Raw genomic sequence first — 23,122 nt, 5'->3', positions numbered from 1 at the left:
GGAACCGAGGTTGATGCGCGACCCCTCACTGCCTCACCTCCGCCCCACCTACCTGGCTGTGCGCTCCCGCCCCCAGGCGCCGCGGCGCCTCTACTGGCCTGACGCCCAGCTCTCACGATCCTCACTCCATCCTCGCAGCCAATGGCCGCGCCGCCAGTGCTCCGTTCGCGCGAGTCACACGATGCCGGCAGCTGCGCAGACCAATCACAGCTCCCGGAAGGCGGGGCGGGGGCCCTAGCAAGCCAATAACGGCGGGAGGAACCGCCCGAGCGGCTGAGCCTAGCGAAGCTCGGGAGGAGACGGCAGCAGATACAGCGGTGTGCAGGTGAGGGCCCGGGGTGGACGAGGGTACGGCCGGTGCCCGCGGATGGAGGCCGGGATGGAGGGCGTGGCGGCGGGTACGGGTGGAAAAGGGTGAAATCCCTCAGTCAGTGTCGGAACCGGGCACGGCCCTCAGCCGTCCGGGACAGTGGTCACAGCCCACGGTGCCAGTGTGACCAAAGTTGTACAAAAGGAGGGGGCAAGATCTGTTTGTGTGCGCGGCGGGGCGTGCGGCTGGGAAGAGCGTACGAGAAGGGTACTGAAGGATGAATGGGAGTTGGGCAGAGGACGTACCGGCAAGGGACGCTGTTTCGTGGGCAGAGAGGCCCAAGCGGAGGACGGTCAGAGGCCTTCTTGTAGGAATACCGAGGGTGGGGGCGAGAAGGTGAGAGAGGAGGAGAGCAGAGGCCTAGGTCTTTATCTGTGGGGAGGCGCTCCCTGGAACTCTAAGGGTCTGGAGAAGGGGTGAACCCTGTCTGCTGTTCTGGAGGGAGGGCTTTTAAGAAAGGCACGCTTGGAGGCGCGATCCGGGCACGGCGAAGGGCAGGCACTCATGGCAGCACTCCGACAGCTAAACTTGAAGGTTTCTAAGGGAATCCACAAACGACTACATTTCTTTTGTCTGAGCCTGTAGCAGGCCTCCAGTCAATCCAGTTGTGCAAGGATGAAAAAAGGAAAAGAAAATCCACTCTTTATTTCCCTTCCCCTTTCCTCTTGAATTCCTATTTTTTGCTTCAGTTGTCAACAGTGTGTCCATTGCCCTCCCTTGAGTCTGGAGAGTAAACTCCTGAATGTTAATTAAAGCAGTTATCTCTCAATTGGGTAAGTGTGTGAAGACTTAACCCGGGCAGCAGAGATAGAGGTCTGGAACATTCTGTCCCAGATGGCTAAGTAGGTGGTGGCACCGGTTCACTGCGTGGTACAGGAGGTAGGGAGTGTGTGGGTAGTGCTGCAAGGGGCAGTGGCGGAACGTGTTGGACATGTTTACTTTGACGTGCCTCTGAACTGTCTTAAGTTGGAGATGGCCAGTAGATTTTTGGGTAATCAGAACCTGGGGTTTAGGAGAGAGGCCTAGAGAGAGAGAGAGATTGTGGATATCAGCATATTCTCGCAACAGGAACAGATAAGCTCACTCCAGGTAATGTAGAATAGTTGGAAGGAGTAAAGAAAGCATCTCTGGGAAACTATTCAACCTCAATTCTTGAGCCTTCCTTTCTCAAAAGCTGTACCACAGACATAACTAAATCAGAAAGTGCTGTATCCTTTCTCATCTCCTGGTTGAGTCTTTGGAACTGATGTTTCCTCTGTTCAAAACTATCCCCCCCAACCCCATCCCACCCGACTTCACTCTCTTTTAATCTAGTCACCTCCCCTCCATGCTCCAGACTTGAGTTTAGATGCCTCTTTCTCTAGGATGCCTCTTTCTCTGGGCCTCTCTGTTCTGTATTTCCAACCCTTTATTGTTCTTGTCACAGATTTTGTGACAGTTTGGTTACTTCTTTGTATTCCTCACTAGATTTTATGTTTTGAAGTTAGGGGTGAGGGCAGCAGGGAGCACAGTGGCTGCACATAGTACCACACATTAAATCAGAGTGAATACATATGAATCCCAAGAACCAAGAAAGGCGGGCATTTCAAAGTGAGAAGTATCAAATCTTCCAGATTGGCCAGATAAAATAAAGTCAAAAAAAAGTTGGATCTGGAAGCTAGGAGACTTACTGATTTTACTTAGTAAGAGTAAATTCAGTGCATTGATTAGAATAGGAAACAGATTGTAATGGCTGGAGAATGGATGGGAAATGTGAAAATGAAGGCAGCCTATATGGAATACTCTTTCAAGGGGCTTGGGTAAACTGTGGGAATTATTCCCCTCTTACTATAACATTTATGTACTTTATGGTTTCGGATCACAGTATAGCATAATGAATGCGAGCACAGGCTCCCCCACGTAGCAATTTTGTAATTTGGGAAAGTTACTTAATCTTTCTAAACCTCAGTTTTTCATTTGTAAAATGGGGATAATAAAAGTGCCTGCCTTGAAGGTGTGGTAAGGATTAAAGTCTTTAATATAGAGAGAGCATGTAACACTCTTAGAACAGTTAGTGGCCTATAGAAAGTCCTTAATAATTGTTAGCTTCTTGTAGGTACCATGTGTCAGGTCCTATGTTAAGTACTTCATGTGCATTATTTCTTGGACTCATGAGAAGAACTATATTGTTATTCCTTATTTTTTCAGCTTTTTTGAGGTACAGTTGACAAATAAAATTGCAAGATATTTCAAGTGTATGTTGTGGTGATTTGATATACATGTACATCATGAAAAGATTCCCATCATCTAGTTACTATTGTTATTCTTTACATTCTGCAGATAATAAAACTGAGGCTTAGAGAAGTGACTTAACTTGCTCAAGGTCACACAGCTAGTAACTGGTGTTGGTTTAGCATCATCAGATTTGGTAACAACCTCATGAAAAATGAGGATTGGAACAACTTTTATTTTGTAATTTAGAATATTGAAGACATTTTGGTGTGGATGGGGACCTAAACTGCAAGTACAGTGGGCCCTTGAACAACTCGGGGATTGGGGCGCCAAACCCCTGGGCTGTTGAAAATCCACACATAACTTTTGACTCCTCCAGAACTGAACTACTGATAGCCTACTGTTGACCAAAGCCTTACCAATAACATAAACAGCTGAGAAAAGAAAACGTTAAAAAATTAGGAAGAGAAAATACATTTACAGTACTGTGCTGTATTTATTGATACCATAAGTTTATGTCTTTTTACAAGATGAATGGTCTGTCAGTACCTACATCAACATTGTCTCATATGATACAAAACACTGTGGATGTTATGAATATTACTAACACCAGATATCAAAAATGGAAAGAAAATGTGAAAAAGAAATTCATATTTATTTACATGTATAAGGATTCACACATTGATAATGAAGAAGCAGCAATATGATTGCTTTGTGGTCACCTCGTGTAGTCGATACTATTGCTTTACAGTAGCTCAGCCTATACACTAATAAATGAATCATTATAAAGTTTTATAGCATAGTATTAGTCATATTCATAATACAGTATTGGAAACATTGTTACTTTTTTTAAAAACCACTTCACTGATAATAGGCTGGTTTGCAGTAACACTTTAATTTTATATTAAATATCACTCACTTTATGCCTATGTAAGAATACTGTTTACATATATTTTATGCATTCACGACATACCTAACTTTTTCTTAATTTTTTTTGATATTTCTAGGCTATGTGGTTCATCTGTGAATTTTTTCAAATTGTTGCAAATCTCCCCAAATTTTTCCAATATATTTATTTAAAAAAATCTGAGTCTAAGCGGACCTGCACAGTTCAAACCTGTTATTGAAGGGTCAGCTGTAGTTGAGTGAGTTGTGTGTGTGAGAATTAACCAGTCAGAGGCTGCATGTTGATCTCTCCCTTAAGACAGAAGTTGGTTGGTCCAAAGAAAAAGAGAAAGGGAACAGTGGCTTGGGGGAGAGGTGATAGAGGTTAGGAAAGGAAGACTTGAGTATGTTTTTAAACTTGACGGGATGAACTCAGTGAAGAGGGAAAGATGAGAAAGAGTAAGTGATGGACAAGTTCTTGATGAGGTAGGATAAGAACACAAAACCAGATAGTCTTAGAGGAGAGGGTGAGTGAGCACAGGCTGTGGCACAATAGTCCCCGTGCTGTAAGTCACTTGAGAATGAGTAGGACAGAGGAATAAGGATGCAAAGTGAATTCAGAGTCCTGAGGAAGCTGGCTAAGCTCCCCCGATCCTCTATGATTAGAGGTCTATGGGGGGAGGGGGCATTTTAAATACTATTAAGAGTTTCCTAGGCTTAATATATTTGTTTTTAGAGTGGCCTATCATAATTCATAAATTAGGGACATCAGTAAACATTTTTAGGAAAGTGACATTCTTCGTAAGTTTCTATATTTTTTGATTTGTTGACCTATTAAGCTTATTTATTAAATAAGTAAAACATGCTCATGAAAAAAATTAAAATTGTAAGAAGGTATAAAATGGAAAGTAAAATCTTTCTCCTCTTCATAACCCCCCCAACCGTGTATACATATGCATTTTCTGTACATTTTCTATGTTTGTGTGTGTGTCTCTCATATATACGTATGCATGAAAGTGCATAAAGTATATAACCTTTTCACAAAAACATAAGTGGGGTTCTTGCTCTACATTCCATAACTTGCTGTTTCACAACACTGTATCTAAGGCATCTTTCTATGTAGAACATGTAAATCTTCCTCCTTTTCTGTGGCTGTGTGTCTTTGGAAGGACCTGATAGAATTTATTTAATTCATTTCTTGTTGACGGACTTAACATTTTGTTTTACTTTTCTCTCTTTCTTTTTGCTATTATGAGCAATGCTTCTTTCAGTCTTAGTGTGCTCATCTTGGTACACTTGAGTGAGAAAATTGCTGGGTCAAAAGGTGTATTCATTTTGAGTTGTAATAAATACTGTGAATTTTATAGACTAATCCTCCCATCAACAATGTACAATGGTGCCTGTTTCCCCAAATTGTTACTGGGTACTGGGCATTATGAAACTTAAAGATTTTGTTTTAGGCTGCATTTCCTATTTGAGTCAAATTGAACTGCTTATTTGCTTAGTAAGCATTTGTATTTATTTTTCTGTGAACCTTCTGTGAATGGTCTTTGTCATTTTTCTGTTGGGTTTTTAGGCTTTTTCTAAAGCACTCATTGTAGCTCTCTGTCATAATTTTTGGAAATATTTTTCCCAGTTTGTCATTTGAGCTTTGACTTTATTTATGATTGTCTTTTTATTCCCCATTATAAGTATTTAATTTTTATGCAGTCATGTTTGGCAGACTTTTTCTTTATAGATTCTTTTAGTTTTAAGTGACCCAACTATTGCTCATTGAAATTACAAGTTTTTCCTGGAGACCACACTGAAAAGTCTCTAAAGATGGCTTGAAATTTCTTATCCACTATAGTTCTTTAGATTCTGCTCTTGAAAGTTAACATGTGACTTTTAAATCATACACCACGAATGGAGGTGGTGATGACATCCTGTAGACTGGGGTTTTTAATCATGTTTAGGACCTGAGAGATTGGCACTCCTCTAGTAATTTAAAAATTAATCACAAGCATTTTAAAAACTGTTTTCTTAGAATTTCATTGTTTAGCTTGCTTATTTATTTATTTACTTATTTATTTACTTATTTTTGCAGAATTATAAGGCTGTCTGCAGAGATTTGCAAAATGGCAACAAATGAAAGTATCAGCATCTTTAGTTCAGCATCCTTGGCTGTGGAATATGTAGATTCACTTTTACCTGAGAATCCTCTGCAGGAACCATTTAAAAATGCTTGGAACTATATGTTGAATAATTACACAAAGTTCCAGATTGCAACATGGGGATCCCTCATAGTTCATGAGGTCCTTTATTTCTTGTTCTGTTTACCTGGATTCTTGTTTCAATTTATACCTTACATGAAAAAGTACAAAATTCAAAAGGTGAGTATGATAGACTTGCAATGGAGTATTGTCATTAGTCTTGTTGAATATTTTTAAGGTAAATATAACTTTATAACTCAAAATAGACTCTAGATCAGGGCTGTCCAATAGACATATAATGAAGCCACATGTGTAATTTTCTAGTAGAATACATTAAAAAGTAAAAAGAAATAGGGAAAATAATGTTAGCAATATATTTTATTTAATCCAATAAATCTCAACTGTTGCATTTCAGTAAGTAATCAAAATTTAAAAGTTTTAATGGGATATGTTACGTTCTTATTCTTATAGTAAGTCTTTGAAATCCAGTGTATATTTTACACTAATTTCAGCCCATCTCAGTTAAGACTAGCTATATTTAAAATGTTCAATAGCCACATTTCTAGTTGCTACCATATTGGACAGCACAACCCTAGAGCATTTACTATTAAGGTTTCAAGAATAATTTGTTAAATTGTGCCTTAAGTAGATGTGATGTTTATCTAATTTGGGTTTATAAGTTTTAATTAAAAAAATATTTTTTACTGAGATATAGTTGATATGCAGTATATTAGTTTCAGATGTACAACATTGTGATTCAAAATTTTTATACATTGTACTCCATTTAAAGTTCTTATAAAATATTGACTATTCCCTATGCTATACAATATATCCTTGTTACTTATCTATTTTATACATAGTAGCTTGTACCTCTTAATCCCCTACCTCTATCTCGCTCCTTCCCCCTTTCCTCTCCCTGCTGGTAACCACTAATTTGTTCTCTATATCTGTGAGTCTGTTTTGTTATATTTGTTCATTTATTTTGGGGTTTTTTTTCCCACATGTAAGTGATAACATACATATTTGTCTTTCTCTGACTTATTTCACTTTGCATAATACCTTGCAGATCCATCCATGTTGTTGCATACGGCAAAATTTCCTTCTTTTTTATGGCCAAGTAGTATTCCATTGTGTATATATGCCACATCTTCTTCATCCATTCATCTGTTAATGGACACTTATGTTGCTTCCATATCTTGGCCATTGTAAAGAATGCTGCTATGAACGTTGTGGGTGTTTTCAAATTAGTGTTTTTATTTTTTTCAGATATATACCCAGGAGTGGAATTGCCAGATCATATGGTAGTTCTATTTTTAGTGTTTTGAGGAACCTCCATACTGTTTTCCACAGTGGTTTCACCAATTTAGATTTGCACCAACTGTGTACTAAGTTTCCCTTTTCTTCACAACCTTGCCAGCATTTGTTATTTGTAGTCTTTTTGATTATAACCATTCTGACAGGTGTGAGGTGAAATCTCATTGTGGTTTTGATTTACATTTCCTTGATGATTAGTGGTGTTGAGCATCTTTTCATATGCCTTTTGGCCATCTGTATGTCTTCTTTGGAAAAATGTCTGTTCGGGTATTACGCCCATTTTTTTTTTTTTTTAACGCCCATTTTTTAATCAGTTTTTTTTTTTGATGTTGAATTGTATGAGCTGTTTGTATATTTTGGCTATTAACCCCTAATCAGTTGTATCATTTGCAAATATTTTCTCCCATTCAGCAGATTGTCTGTTTTGTCAAAGGTTTCCTTTGCTGTCCAGAAAAGCTTTTAAGTTTAATGAGGTCCCATTTGTTTATTTTTGCTTTTGTTTCCTTTGCTTTAGGAGGCAGATCCAAAAAAATATTATTACAATTTAATAATTGTAGAGGCAGAGTATTCTGCCTATGTTTTCTTCTAGGAGTTTTATGGTGGTTCCATACAAATTTTAAAATTATTTGTCCTAGTTCTGTGAAAAATGCCACTGGTGTTTTGATAGGGATTGCATTGAATCTGTAGATTGCCTTGGGTAGTGTGGTCATTTTAACAATATTGATTCTTCCAATCCGTGAACACTATATCTTTACATCTATTTGTGTCGTTTTCAGTGTCTTTGATCAGTGTCTTACAGTTTTCTGTTCTGTGTATTAATTTTGTATCCAGCAACTTTACCAGATTCATTGATGAGCTCCAGTAGTTTTCTGGTGGCATCTTTAGGATTTTCTATGTATAGTACAGTATTATGTCATCTGCAAACAGTAGCAGTTTTACTTCTTCCTTTCCAATTTGGATTCCTTTTATTTCTTTTTCTTGTCTGATTGCTGTGGCTAGGACTTCCAATACTATGTTGAATAAAAGTGCAAAAGTGGTCATCTTTGTCTTGTTCCTACCTTAGAGGAAATGTTTTCAGCTTTTCACCATTGAGTATGTTGTTAGCTGTGGGCTTATCATCTGTGGCCTTTATTATGTTGAGATATGTTCCTTCTGTACCCACTTTATGGAGAGGTTTATCATACATAAATTTTAATTTTTAAATTAGCTGGAAGGGAAGGTTATGGGGATTCATGAGTATTATTTTGCAGTTCACTCCAGCCCATGATGTCTCAACTCTTAAATGTATGTTAATATGCTAAGACTTTGATCAAGACTGTTAAGGTTTTGTTTTTACCCTAAATATATCATGGTAATTCTGCAGCATTCATGTCATCCCCCCAAAAATGATGATGCTCCTAGCTTCTAGGTATTCACTTCAGTGTACTAAATGTTTCTTGAGAGCTTGCTATGCATGACAAAGTGTTGAGATATACGCAGTGCCTCGTCTCAGTTTTAAACATAGGGGAAATAGTGAACTCTAGTAATGTGTAGACTAAAGAGTTTGACACAGTTCCCAGGAAGGAATCTGCACCAGCTTGTTAGAGAAAGAAATGATTTATTGACACTTGGTAAACCCACGATAGTTTCTAATGCTTACTGTTAACTTTTCTCAAAAAGTCATGCCAAACTCAAACTCAAGGGCACACAGTCTTGGTGGAAAGCAGGCATCTTGGGAGTGTTCACCTAAGGAGACTGGTTTGTACTCATTGAGTCCATGTCGGGTGGCAGTCAGTGCACACATCCTCTCTGACCAGTCTCTTCTTTTTGTAGCCTCTCCCAGTGAGTCTCACTTTAAGCAAGTACTAACATAGATTCTCTCTGGGGATAGTGCAGAGGGTCAGCTGCCTGTGGACTCCAAGCCAAAGGAGGGAAGAACAAAGGGTAAAGGGAGAAGGAATTAAAAGGGCTGTGACCTAAAGGAGAGAATCCTGTTACTGTAAATAAAGGGCACAACATTTCCAGAATACGTCTTATAAAAAGGCCTGCTTTGAAAGGCAGAATTGAGTTTGGATGTCTAAGTTGTCATGCATGTTTGGAATTCTGGCTCCCACAGGTCACCCGTTGGTTTATTTATGGGGCTGATTTGTTGTATGGCTGTCCAGGCCAAAGTATCCCTGTCTGTCTTCTGCCCTCTACAGTTGACTCACTGGTCAGAGGTGGTAACTTTTTCAGAGAGAGAAAGACCTGTTTCATTCAAGGTTTTATGAAGACTTTAGAGTAAAATGTGGCAAAAGAAAGGACAAGAAGTAATCTAGTTTACAACTAGTTACTGATAAACAGAGATCGAAAGCCTTCAAGTCTGTACTTAGCATGTCTTCCTTGAGTTTCACAACCATTAAGGTCCCTGCTTTGAGATTTTTTGATACTAAAATTAGTTGTGAAGATAATCAGTACAAGTTTTCACAATATCAGGGGGTTTAAAAACAAGCCAAAAAATCAGTGTATACAGGTTTACACATTTTAAAGGCAGATACCCTGAAACAGTGAGGGTACAGGAAAAAGTTGCTGGTGGAGCTAACACTGAAGACTCTGCTTTGAAACAGAATAGACAGCTAATGCACATGCTTGCTAGTGGGGAGAATATTCACAAGAATGAGAGAGTAATGAAGTAGACCTTGCAGGATTTTTTTAAGTCTTACATCTTGATAATTCTCTAGGAATTTTCCTCAAGGATTTATACACTAAAAACATTCTTTCTGAAGTGTGGGCCTGGTAAACAGTAAAGCATATGATTTTTTAGTTACAGTTGATTCATTTTTGTGTTAATTTCTGCAGCTACATCAGTATTAGAGTTTAGCCAGGATATCACAAGTCAGTTAAACATAGTTCTGTGGGAAAAAGAGTGCCTTTGCCGGCCCAAGCCAGAATCTTCCATTTATTTTGTCCCCAATCACAGACTGGAAGTTTGGAGGAACGGGGTCAGATCATGCTCAGAGTAGAAATAGACAATTATAAATTATCTCGCCTAATTCCCTCATTTTATTGTTGAGCAGACTGAGATGTGAGCTTCACAGAGGCCCTGAGGTTAGAGCCAGCTCTCCAGACTGATTACCAGTTGAATGCTGTTTCTTTTTTGTCAGGGAAGGTAACTCTCCCAAAGAATTTCAAGAACAACACTGGAACCCTAGATTTTAGTTAGTCCAAGTTCTGCTAATAACTGTCTGTGTGATCCTGGGCAGGGAGGTTGACCTCCGGGCCTCTGCTTAGGTCAGTGGTTTCATCCTTGGGATGTTATGGTTAAGTTAAAAAACTTGCATTGGTAGGTTTCTGAATTTTTAGGTAAGGACATTTAAACAAAGCAATAACTATTTATTATCACCATCTTTTTGTAAAACCAAAAGCACTTTTTAACTAAGTGCACCCCTTTAAATTGAATATATTTTAGATTTTTCTATATGGCTTGCTAAGCAAGTCGATAATCCTCATGAGGTTTTGTGAACGTTTCACTACATTAATCTCACTTCCTCATTTTGACTTTAATCTGTGAACTTCATGTGGGTAGTAGCTCTCCATTCTTTGGGAACCACTGGACGCATTTGTTTTCTAAGTTCTTCCAGCTCAGAGAGTTTTGAATTCTGTCAATGTTTAAGAAAAAAATGCACTTATTTCTGGGAATGAAAACCGCTGAATGGCTGGCAGTGTTGATTTACCTGTGTAATAAGGCTTCCAATGCTATGTGTGCAGCTGCCTCAGCAATTGGGAGAACCCAACTGTGATCTTAGCATAACACATTTCTTCCTCTCTGGCATTCCTGATAAAAGAAGTAAATGATCTGTGGGCAGCAAAGACAAGAGTTATTCATTCTGTAGTGCTCCTTTGGTTTGTAGAGATCATCGGGACCATTATGCCTCGGTTTGTCTATTGACAATTTCTTCACTTATTTAAAGTAGTGATAATATCGATAGTTGTCAAGGTTTTAGAAGCAGGTGTGTGTGTGTGTGTGTGTGTGTGTGTGTGTGTGTGTGTGTGTGTTGTGGTTCCTGGACCTTAGTTACTGTAACACAGCAATTATAATATAGAATTCACATAACATAGGATTAATTAAATAACATAAACTTAAGTCTCCATATAAACATTAGAGAAAACACTAGGAATTTACTTCTAGTTTTCAGGTGAAACTCCTGATAGCAGAGGCTAATACTAAATATTTTGATTTTTTTCTCCATAGGATAAACCAGAAACGTGGGAAAATCAATGGAAATGTTTTAAAGTACTTCTCTTTAATCACTTTTGTATCCAGCTTCCTTTGATTTGTGGAACCTATTATTTTACAGAGTATTTCAATATTCCTTATGATTGGGAAACAATGCCAAGATGGTATGTAGATGAAGATTTGGTTTTTATACTCAGTCATGGTTTATCATTCAATTAAAATATCCTTAATGTTATTTTCTTTCTTCATTTGGTTAATGTTTGTTTCTTCTAAACTTTGGAAATAAATAAAATGTAGAAAAGTAAACCGTAGCAGAAACTTAAAATGTTCCCATTTTTATATGTTTCTATATTTTAGTGTAATATTTTTATTGGAAGGTGAGTTTCTTGCATCAGAAGTTTCCATAGCATCCTTTATATGATTGTATACAGGTACACATGCTTATGCCAAGAAAAAATTTATTGCATTTTAAGTCTAAAATGAAAGAAAAAAATGAGAGAATAGTTTGTGAAGTTTATAAAAATTGTGTCTATACAGACACAAATATATATTATCTGAGCATAAATATTTGTGTTCAAATAATATTTGTATTCAACTGTCTGTTCTGACTTAACCTGAACACAGATGTACAGTATATAGATATGTGCTTTTCCTATTACTGTATATTCAACATATAAAAGAATTTCTGTGTATGTGTTCATATGTATATAAAATATATTTTGCCCATTGCACTTATGTGCTTCTCTTTGTCAGGAAAAAAACAAGGATTTTACTATTATTAATCTTAATTCAAGTCCTTTATCAATGTTACTCTTTTCCTAGAAGTTTTGAGTTTTGTTTCTTAACTCTGATTTTATACCTGTGACTTTTTTTTAAGCGAATTAGAATTGGTATGGTGGTCAGATTCTTTAACCCTTCTTCAGGTGGTATCATATAGCTAGCTTGCATCTATATATATTGTTTTGAGAATTTGTTGATCAATATAACCAGTTAGGTCAAGCTGGTATTTGGTTTTATGCAGTGTCTCCAGCAGTGATCCCAGGTAAAAGTCTAGATTGTTTAAGTAAAAGTTATTTAATCCTCATTGCAGTATTTTCATCTTAAAGGTACATGCTTTTGGCAAGATGCTTTGGCTGTGCAGTGATTGAGGATACCTGGCACTATTTCCTGCATAGGCTCTTACACCACAAAAGAATATATAAGCATATTCATAAAATTCATCATGAGTTTCAGGTATGTTAGAACTATATTTAATACATTTTTCCTACTAGAGGCAAAAATGTCATTTAAAAAAAAAATCTCCTGGACTTTTAAAAAAAATTGTCAGTGATGTTTTTATTTCTTTTTCCTTTGGCATGATTGTTAAGAATATAATACACACACACCTAAACACAAAGGTAGTTCTACAGATTTTCTTTAATATCTTAATTTCATGGTAAAGTGAGACCTGAAAGAAAAATGTTACGTGAAATCGTTCATTTTTGTCTTTGGGTCCAGAGCGCTATCCTCACACAGTTGGGTACCTGGCAGTTTGATAGAGGCCTCTAGTGCTGTTAAGGTCATTTAAGTGGGACCCCAAAACAACAAACCTTGAATCGTTAAATTCCTAAAACAATTTCCAAGTTAGTTTTAACACATTTCCACATCATTGCTAACTCATTCCCACAAAACAGTGATTTTTATCAGAACTGCTTTGATGTTAGCTTTGTCAAATTTGTTATTTTGGTATGTTCTGCATTGATCCTAATTACATGATATGATAAACCAAACATCCCTTTCTTGGCAGAACAAATTCAGGTGCATAAACCAAAATTAGAATTCAAGTCAATTGTTTAATGCCTTTATCTCAAACCATCAAAGACAGCTATTAAAATAGATTGTTTTAAGGACATCCCTAGACTTTTAATGTTTGGTAAGAACAAAAAAACATTTTTATTGAGAATTACTGTTAATGTTTATATATGTATGGCTAGATATATAGTTGATCCTCAGTATCCATGGGTTCTGAATTCATGAATTCAACCAACCGAGGATTGAAAATACTTGGGAAAAAAATTCCAGAAAGTTCCGAAAGGCAAAACTTGAATTTGCCTCGAGTGGACAACTATTTACATAACGTTTAAATTGTATTTACAACAGTTACACAGCATTTACATTGTATTAGGTATTATAAATAATCTATAGATGATTTAAAGTATATGGGAGGATGTGCATAGGTTATATGCAAATATTGCACCATTTTATATAAGGGACTTGAGCATCCTTGGAGTTTGGTATCCACGGGAGTCCTGGAACCAATCCCCCTGGGATACCTAGGGATGCCTGTACTATCTATCATAACATATAGAAGGGATATAATTTCATAAAATGATATACATACATAAATTATATATATTAGTCAGGGTTCTCCAAAGAAACAAAATCAATAGGAGATACACACACACACACAGATTTATTTTAAGGAACTGGCTCATGCACTTGTGGGGGCTGGTGAATCTGAAATCTGTAGGGCAGCTCACAGGTTGGAAACGCAGGTGAGAGTTGATGTTGCAGGCCTGGATCTCAATTCCTTAGGGCAGCAGGCTGGAAACCAGGCAGGGTTTCTGTATTGTAGTCTTGAGAATTCCTTCTTTCTTGGGAAGCCTCAGTCTTTGCTTTTAAGGCCTTCATCTGATTGGATGAAGCTCACCTGGGTTATGGAGGGTCTTCTTCTTTACTCATGGTCTACTGACTTAACTGTTAATCACATCGAAAAAAGACCTTCACACCAGCATCTAGACTGGTGTTTGACCAAGCAGCTGGGCACCATGGCCTAGATAAGTTGACACATAAAATTAACCATCACAATATATTAAGCAATTCTTACTTATTTTAGGCTCCATTTGGAATGGAAGCTGAATATGCACATCCTCTGGAAACCTTAATTCTTGGAACTGGATTTTTCATTGGAATCATGCTTTTATGTGATCATGTTATTCTTCTTTGGGCCTGGGTAACCATTCGTTTGATAGAAACTATTGATGTCCATAGGTAAGCTATGGTTTCTGTTCAGGTAAAAGTATCATAAAATATCCTTTTTTCATGGTCATAGATTATCTTTATTTCTGTTTTTTTTTTTTTTAAATTGAAATGTAACTGACATGTAACATTGTGTTTTAGGTGTGCAACATAATGGTTTGATATATGTATGTATTGCAAAATGCTCACCACACTGTTCATCTCTACACAGAGTTACAAATTTGAGAACTCTGAAGATCTACTCTCTTAGCAACTTTCAGATTCACAGGATTGTTGATTTCAGCCTCCATGCTGTACATTAAATGTACTTATTCATCTTATAACTGGAAGTTCATGCCTTTTGACCACCTTCACCCATTTCATGCACCGTAATCATTGTCATAGGTTATCTTTTTTCCTAAGTAGAGTAATAGGAGAAGTTAACCTTGTTAATGTTGCTATTTTTAATAAACAGGAGAACATAATCATTGGATAAAAGTTCAAATAATAATTTTTGGTTTTTTTTACATTCCTATCTATGGCTGTTGTCGTTTTTATGGTGAGAGTATATTCATGTATCATTTGAGAAAATGAAATAAAATTTTGATAAGTGCTACAGAACTGCCCTCCAAAAGGGCCCCTCTCTACATGCCCAGCAGGAACCTGTAAGAATGCTTTCCCTGCGCCCAACACCTTTTGCAACCTGGACATTACAGTCTAGTTAATCTTGGTCAGTAGGAGGGCAGAGAGCCTTCAGGGTTATGCACTGCATTTCCCAGGGGCTGGTGAGGCTGCATGGCTGTCTTTGTGCTGGGTTTTTTTTTCTTTCCCCATCTGCCGATTCATCCCACCACCACCCCCCACCCCGCCCACTTGGTGTCTACGTTTGTTCTCTACATCTGTGTCTCTATTTCTGCCTTGCAGACCTGGTTCATCTGTACCATTTTTCTAGATTCCACATATATGCGTTAATATACGATGTTTGTTTTTCTCTTTCTGACTTACTTCACTCTGTATGACAGTCTCTAAGTCCATCCACGTCTCTGCAAAGGACCCAATTGCGTCCCTTTTTATGGCTGAGTAATATTCCATTGTATATATGTGCCACATCTTCTTTATCCATTCGTCTGTCGATGGGCATTTAGGTTGTTTCCATGACCTGGCTCTTGTAAACAGTGCTGCAATGAACATTGAGGTGCATGTGTCTTTTTGAATTATGGTTTTCTCTGGGTATGTGCCCAGTAGTGGGATTGCTGGGTCATATGGTAGTTCTGTTTTTAGTTTCTTAAGGAACCTCCATACGGTTCTCCATAGTGGCTGTATCAGTTTACATTCCCACCAACAGTGCAAGAGGGTTCCCTTTTCTCCACACCCTCTCCAGCATTTGTTGTTTGTAGATTTTCTGATGATGCCCATTCTAACTGGTGTGAGGTGATACCTCATTGTAGTTTTTGGGTTGGGTTGTTTGTTTTTTTTAATATTGAGCTGCATGAGCTGTTTATATATTTTGGAGATTAATCCTTTGTCCATTGATTTGTTTGCAAATATTTTCTCCCATTCTGAGGGTTGTCTTTTCGTCTTGCTTATAGTTTCCTTTGCTGTGCAAAAGCTTTGAAGTTTGATTAGGCCCCATTTGTTTATTTTTGTTTTTATTTCCATTACTCTAGGAGGTGGATCAAAAAAGATCTTGCTGTGATTTATGTCAAAGAGCGTTCTTCCTATGTTTTCCTCTAAGAGTTTTTTTTTTTTTTAATTATTTATTAATTGATTGATTTTTGGGTGTGTTGGGTCTTCGTTTCTGTGCGAGGGCTTTCTCTAGTTGTGGCGAGCGGGGGCCACTCTTCATCGCGGTGCGCGGGCCTCTCACCATCGCGGCCTCTCTTGTTGCGGAGCACGGGCTCCAGACACGCAGGCTCAGTAGTTGTGGCTCACGGGCCCAGTTGCTCCGCGGCATGTGGGATCCTCCCAGACCAGGGCTCGAACCTGTGTCCCCTGCATCGGCAGGCAGACTCTCAACCACTGCGCCACCAGGGAAGCCCCCTCTAAGAGTTTTATAGTGTCCTGTCTTAACGTTTAGGTCTTTAATCCATATTGAGTTTATTTTTGTGTATTGTTGTTGGGGAGTGTTCTAATTTCATTCTTTTACATGTAGCTGTCCAGTTTTCCCAGCACCACTTATTGAAGAGACTGTCTTTTCTCCACTGTATACCCTTGCCTCCTTTGTCATAGATTAGTTGACCATAGGTGCGTGGGTTTATCTCTGGGCTTTCTATCCTGTTCCATTGATCTATATCTCTGTTTTTGTGCCAGTACCATATTGTCTTGACTACTGTAGCTTTGTAGTATGGACTGAAGTCAGGGAGTCTGATTCCCCCAGATCTGTTTTCTCCCTTCAGGATGCTTTGGCAATTCGGGGTCTTTTGTGTCTCCGTACAAAGTTTAGGATTTTTTGTTCTAGTTCTATGAAAAATGCCATTGTTAATTTGATAGGGATTGCACTGAATCTGTAGATTGCTTTGGGTAGTATAGTCATTTTCACAATATTGATTCTTCCAATCCAAGAACATGGTATATCTCTCCATCTGTTTGTGTCATCATTGATTTCTTTCATCAGTGTCTTATGGTTTTCTGAGTACAGGTCTTTTACTTCCTTAGGTAGGTTTATTCCTAGGTATTTTATTCTTTTTGGTGCAATGGTGAATGGGATTGTTTCCTTAATTTCTCTTTCTGATCTTTCGTTGTTAGTGTATAGGAATGTAAGAGATTTCTGTGCATTAATTTTGTATCCTGCAACTTTACCAAATTCATTGATTAGCTCTAGTAGTTTTCTGGTGACATCTTTAGGATTCTCTGTGTATAGTATCATGTCATCTGCGAACAGTGACAGTTTTACTTCTCTTTTGCAATTTGTATTCCTTTTATTTCTTTTTCTTCTCTGATTGCCATAGCTAGGACTTCCAAAGCTATGTTGAATAATAGTGGTGAGAGTGGACATCCTTGTCTTGTTCCTGATCTTAGAGGAAATGCTTTCAGTTTTTCACCATTGAGAATGGTGTTTGCTGTGGGTTTGTCATATATGGCCTTTATTGTGTTGAGGTAGGTTCCCTCTGTGCCCACTTTCTGGAGAGTTTTTATCATAAATGGATGTTGAATTTTTGTCAAAAGCTTTTTCTGCATCTCTTGAGATGATCATATGGTATTTATTCTTCAATTTGTTAATATGGTGTATCACATTGATTCATTTATGTATATTGAAGAATCCTTGCATCCCTGGGATGAATCCTTTTATCCCAGGATAAAAGGATTTTATCCTTTGATCTGTCCATTGCTGTAAATGAGGTGTTAAAGTCCCCCACTATTATTGCGTTACTGTCGATTTCCTCTTTTATAGCTGTTAACATTTGCCTTATGTATGATCCTTTTACTGTGTTGTTGGATTCTGTTTGCTATTATTTTGTTGAGGATTTTTGCATCTATATTCATCAGTAATATTGCTGTGTAATTTTCTTTTTTTGTAGTATCTTTGTCTGGTTTTGGTATCAGGGTGATGGTGGCCTCGTAGAGTGTGTTTGGGAGTGTTCCTTCCTCTGCAGTGTTTTGGAAGAGTTTGAGAAGGATGGGTGTTAGCTCTTCTCTAAATGTTTGATAGAATTCACCTGTGAAGCCGTCTGGTCCTGGACTTTTGTTTGTTGGAAAATTTTTAATCACAGTTTCAATTTCATTACTTGTGATTAGCCTGTTCATATTTTCTATTTCTTCCAGGTTCATTCTTGGAAGGTTTTACCTTTCTAAGAATTTTTCCATTTCTTGCAGGTTGTCCATTTTATTGGCATAGAGTTGCTTGTAGTAGTCTCTTGTGATGCTTTGTACTTCTGCAGTGTCTGTTGTAACTTCTCCATTTTCATTTCTACTCTTATTGATTTTAGTCCTCTCCCTCTTTTTCTTGATGAGTCTGGCTAAAGGTTTATCAATTTTGTTCATGTTCTCAAAGAACCAGCTCTTAGTTTTATTGATCCTTGCTATTGTTTTCTCTGTTTCTATTTCATTTATTTCTGCTCTGATCTTTATGAATTCTTTCCTTCTACTAACTATGGGTTTTGTTTGTTCTTGTTTCTCTAGTTCCTTTAGGTGTAAGGTTAGATTGTTTGTTTGAGATTTTTCTTGTTTCTTGAGGTAGGATTGTATAGCTATAAACTTCCCTCTTAGAACAGCTTTTGCTGTATCCCATAGGTTTTGGGCCGTCATATTTTTATTGTCATTTGTTTCTAGGTATTTTTTGATTTCCTCTTTGATTTCTTCAGTGTTCTCTTGGTTATTTAGTAATGTATTGTTTAGCCTCCATGTGTTTGTGTTTTTTACATTTTTTTCCCTTGTAATTGATTTCTAATCTCATAGTGTTGTCGTCAGAAAACATGCTTGATATGATTTCGGTTTTCTTAAATTTACCGAGGCTTGATTTGTGACCCAAGATGTGATCTATCCTGGAGAATGTTCCGTGTGCACTTGAAGAAAGTGTAATCTGCTCTTTTCAGGTGGAATGTCCTATAAATTTCATTTAAATCTATCTGGTCTATTGTGTCATTTAAAGCTTCTGTTTCCTTATTAATTTTCTGTCTGGATCATCTGTCCATTGATGTAAATGAGGTGTTAAAGTCCCCCACCATTATTGCGTTACTGTCGATTTCCTCTTTTATAGCTGTTAGCAGTTGCCTTATGTATTGAGGTGCTCCTATGTGGGATGCTTATATATTTATAATTGTTATATCTTCTTCTTGGATTGATCCCTTGATCATTACGTAGTGTCCTTCCTTGTCTCTCATAACATTCTTTATTTTAAAGTCTACTTTATCTGATATGAGTATAGCTACTCCAGCTTTCTTTTGATTTCCATTTGCATGGAATATCTTTTTCCATCCCCTCACTTTCAGTCTGTATGTGTCCCTAGGTCTGAAGTGGGTCTCTTGTAGACAGCATATATATGGGTCTTGTTTTTGTATCCATTCAGCAAGCTTGTGTCTTTTGGTTGGAGCATTTAATCCATTCACATTTAAGGTAATTATTGATATTTATGTTCCTATTACCATTTTCTTAATTGTTTGGGGGTTGTTTTTGTAGGTCCTTTTCTTCTCTTGTGTTTCCCACTTAGAGAAGTTCCTTTAGCGTTTCCTGTAGAGCTGGTTTGGTGGTGCTGAATTCTCTTAGCTTTTGCTTGTCTGTAAAGCTTTTGATTTCTCTGTCAAATCTGAACGAGATCCTTGCCGGGTAGAGTAACCTTGGATGTAGGTTCTTCTCCTTCATCACTTTAACTATATCGTGCCACTCCCTTCTGGCTTATAGAGTTTCTGCAGAGAAATCAGCTGTTAACCTTATGGGGCTTCCCTTGAATGTTATTTGTAGTTTTTCCCTTGTTGCTTTTAATAATTTTTCTTTGTCTTTAATTTTTGTCAGTTTGATTACTATGTGTCTCGGTGTGTTTCTCCTTGGGTTTATCCTGCCTGGGACTCTCTGCGCTTCCTGGACTTGGGTGGCTCTTTCCTTTCCCATGTTAGGGAAGTTTTCGACTGTAGTCTCTTCAGATGTCTTCTTGGGTCCTTTCTCTCTCTCTTCTCCTTCTCGGACCCCTATAACTCAAATGTTGGTGCATTTAAGATTGTCCCAGAGGTCTCTTAGGCTGTCCTCATTTCTTTTTGGTCTTTATTCTGTTTTGTGGCAGTGAATTCCACCATTCTATCTTCCAGGTCACTTAGCCATTCTTCTGCCTCAGTTATTCTGCTGTTGATTCCTTCTCGTGTATTTTTCATTTCAGTTATTGTAGTATTCATCTCTGTTTGTTCTTTTATTCTTCTAGGTCTTGGTTAAACATTTCTTGCCTCTTCTCGATCTTTGCCTCCATTCTTCTTCTGAGGTCCTGGATCATCTTCACTATCATTATTCTGAATTCTTTTTCTGGAAGGTTGCCTATCGCCACTTCATTTAGTTGTTTTTCTGGAGTTTTATCTTGTTCCCTTCATCTGGTACATAGTCCTCTGCCTTTTCATTTTGTCTGTCTTTCTGTGAATGTGGTTTTTGTCCCACAGGCTGCAGGATAGTAGTTCTTCTTGCTTCTGCTGTCTGCCCTCTGGTGGATGAGGCTATCTAAGAGGCCTGTGCAAGTTTCCTGATGGTAGGGACTGGTGGTGGGTAGAGGTGGGTGTTGCTCTCGTGGGCAGAGCTCACTAAAACTTTAATCCATTTGTCTGCTGATGGGTGGGGCTGAGTTCCCTGCCTGTTGGTTGTTTGGCCTGAGGCAACACTGGAGCCTAGAGGCTCTTTGGTGTGGTTAATGGCGGACTCTGGGAGGGCTCACACCAAGGAGTGCTTCCCAGAACTTCTGCTGTCCATGTCCCTGTCCCCGCAGTGAGCCACAGCCACCCCCCGCCTCTGCAGGAGACCCTCCAACATTAGCAGGTACAGCTAGTTCAGTCTCCTATGGGGTCAGCGCTCCTTCCCCCTGGGTCCTGATGCACACACTACTTTGTGTGTGTCTTCCAAGAGTGGAGTCTCTGTTTCCTACAGTTCAGTCGAAGTCCCACAATCAAATCTCACTAGCCTTCAAAGTCTGAATCTGGGACTTCCTCTTCCCATCGCTGGACCCCCAGGTTGGGAAGCCTGATGTGGGGCTCAGAACCTTCACTCAAGTGGGTGGACTTCTGTGGTATAATTGTTCTCCAGTTTGTGAGTCACCCACCCAGCGGTTATGGGTTCTGATTTTATTGTGATTGCGCCCCTCCTACCGTCTCATTGCGGCTTCTCCTTTGTCTTTGGATGTGGGGTAATTTTTTTGGTGAGTTCCAGTGTCTTCCTGTCAATGATTGTTCAGCAGTTAGTTGTGATTACAGTGCTCTTGCAAGAGGGAGTGAGCACACGTCCTTCTACTCCCTCCACCTGTCTTTGTGCTTGTTGACCAACAGTAATTTTTTCTTTGAATTACCATTTTATATCATTTGCCAGTTTTTCTGTTAAGGCTATACGTTTTATAACCTATTGGTTCATGTGTAAGCTTTGTTTGTTACATATGTTGTAAATATTTTCTCTCCATCTGTCATTTGAATTTTAACGCTTGATGGTTCTTTTGCAGTTCTGAAGTTTTAAATTTTTATGTAGTAAAATCTCTCAGTTTTTTTTTTAATGGCTTTTGGATTTCATGCCTTGCAGAGTCTTCCTGAAACATTGTTCAAATGAAAATATTCTTGTTGTTTTCTTAAAAATTTGGTTAAATACTGTAATTCAGGAGCAGCAATTACTTTATCCTTCTGTAATGAACCTAAACCTAACTCTTACTTGAAAAAAATATTGAAACATCCACTGAATGGATTCACTGAATAAAACATTTGTGTACTCCACTGCCCAGCACTGATGAAAACTGCTTGTGATATGTTCATATTTCACATGCTTCCTTTCTGTTGATTGGAAGGCATTTTTTGGTAAATTATTTCTATTAAATGCCTTTTCAAATTCCCAATATCCTAATTTTTCATCATTTAAAAATGATTATATATTTATTGCATTTTTATTTGGGAATTTTCATCTGTGCAAGCAGAATATGAAATTCTAGGAATTGTTTCTGAATCACTAAAGTAGCAAAATTAATGCTTCTAGTCTTAGGCAGAAAAGTGGTAGATGGTGTCTCCTTCAATCTTTCCTTCCATTGCTCTTTTCTCCTTCCTTCCCCCTTCAGACTCCTCAAGGGAGGGAAGGATTGGGGTGATTCAGACTGGTATAATTGTAGATATCAGATTTTAGACTTGTAGTTAGAAATAAAGGTGGGTACTCTAAAAGAAGTTGCAAAACAGTAATCCTCAGGTTTAACCTTTGTAATGCTTGGTACTAATTTCATATAACTTTTCCTAAAAAAAAATATGTAGTATTATGGGTGTTACAAACTATGGTGAGAAAGTCCTCTAAAACAAGAAAAAAAAAAAAGCATGAAAATCTATGTCTAAAGATTCATTACTATAACCCCTCTTTCATCCCCTGATGTATAATATTAATGTCTATTAATTGTTCAAGTTTTTCTTTAATTTCTTAAAGTGGTTTCTAGAATATGCACCATTTGCTGTGAGTTTTTGTCTTTTGTAAACATGTCAGGAATAAGTGACTTAGGTAAAGTGGAATGTTATTTGAATGGTTAACAAGCATATTACTATCAATGAAAATGTCGATTATTTAAGGTGTATTTACTTTCTTAATACTCTTTATCATTTTTATTTCAGTGGTTATGACATTCCTCTCAACCCTTTAAATCTTATTCCTTTCTATGCTGGTTCTCGGCATCATGATTTCCACCACATGAACTTCATTGGAAACTATGCTTCGACATTTACATGGTGGGATAAACTTTTTGGAACAGACTCTCAATTTACTGCCTACGTTGAGAAAATGAAGAAGGTTGAGAAAAAGACTGAATAAGCATCTCACATAAACCTTCCTGCAGATACACATTTCCTGAATTGAAGCTAGTAGCTAACATTGCTTCTGGGGGAACTTTTCTATGTTTAACTACAGTTTCCCTGAGGAAGTTTTAAAGGCCATGTTGCTAACCTTACAAAAAGGATTGAAGTAATGGAAGGAATATTAATGTATGTCTTTTCCCCAAGTTGTACCATAGGCCTGAAACTGAAATTGGTCTTCAAACCTTTTAAATATATAGTGGCCGTTTCAAGAACTCTTAGTAGTACTGAACTTTAAACACTATTTTGGAATTTGCTTAAAGATCAAATGCCATGGGTTGAACCACACCAATCTGTATAGTGTGAGTGAATGCTAACTCTGAAATAGCCAGCACTGGGAATTTCTACTCGTATCTGCAGCTGACCAGTTTGGGGTGATTCTCCTTCTTTGAGAAGTCCTTTTTGACTGCAATGTACTACTCTTATCTATAAACTAAGGCGTTTCTGAATTGATGAAAGACTATTTTAG

General features: G+C 37.9%; 1 protein-coding gene across 2 annotated transcripts; it reads left to right on the top strand.

Annotated features, from left to right (window-relative positions):
* Positions 1 to 247: 247 nt before the first annotated feature.
* Positions 248 to 22,679, top strand: MSMO1 (methylsterol monooxygenase 1). 2 transcript variants are annotated; one of them, XM_007176712.2, is made up of 6 exons: positions 248 to 325; positions 5,553 to 5,838; positions 11,183 to 11,331; positions 12,274 to 12,400; positions 14,043 to 14,197; positions 22,417 to 22,679. In XM_007176712.2, exons 2-6 carry the CDS (start codon positions 5,584 to 5,586, stop codon positions 22,610 to 22,612), a joined length of 882 nt encoding a protein of 293 aa, XP_007176774.1. In that variant the 5' UTR covers positions 248 to 325; positions 5,553 to 5,583; the 3' UTR covers positions 22,613 to 22,679. The 2 variants fall into 2 exon arrangements, with proteins under 2 accessions (XP_007176774.1, XP_007176775.1); XM_007176713.2 differs by lacking the exon at positions 5,553 to 5,838 and having other exon boundaries at positions 272 to 325.
* The last annotated feature ends 443 nt before the right edge of the window (positions 22,680 to 23,122 follow it).

The sequence above is a fragment of the Balaenoptera acutorostrata genome, chromosome 5 (genome assembly GCF_949987535.1).
Source record: "Balaenoptera acutorostrata chromosome 5, mBalAcu1.1, whole genome shotgun sequence".
Lineage (NCBI taxonomy): Eukaryota > Metazoa > Chordata > Mammalia > Artiodactyla > Balaenopteridae > Balaenoptera > Balaenoptera acutorostrata.
Note: the sequence above shows the minus strand (reverse complement) of the source record. Positions and strands in the feature narration are given on the sequence as shown.

Excerpts from the sequence above, each read along its gene's own strand:
- MSMO1 (XM_007176712.2), top strand. The coding sequence starts at position 5,584 with ATGGCAACAAATGAAAGTATCAGCATCTTTAGTTCAGCATCCTTGGCT. Across the intron at positions 5,839-11,182 it reads AAAAGTACAAAATTCAAAAG|GATAAACCAGAAACGTGGGA; the intron begins GTGAGTATGATA and ends TTTTCTCCATAG. Across the intron at positions 12,401-14,042 it reads AAATTCATCATGAGTTTCAG|GCTCCATTTGGAATGGAAGC; the intron begins GTATGTTAGAAC and ends TACTTATTTTAG.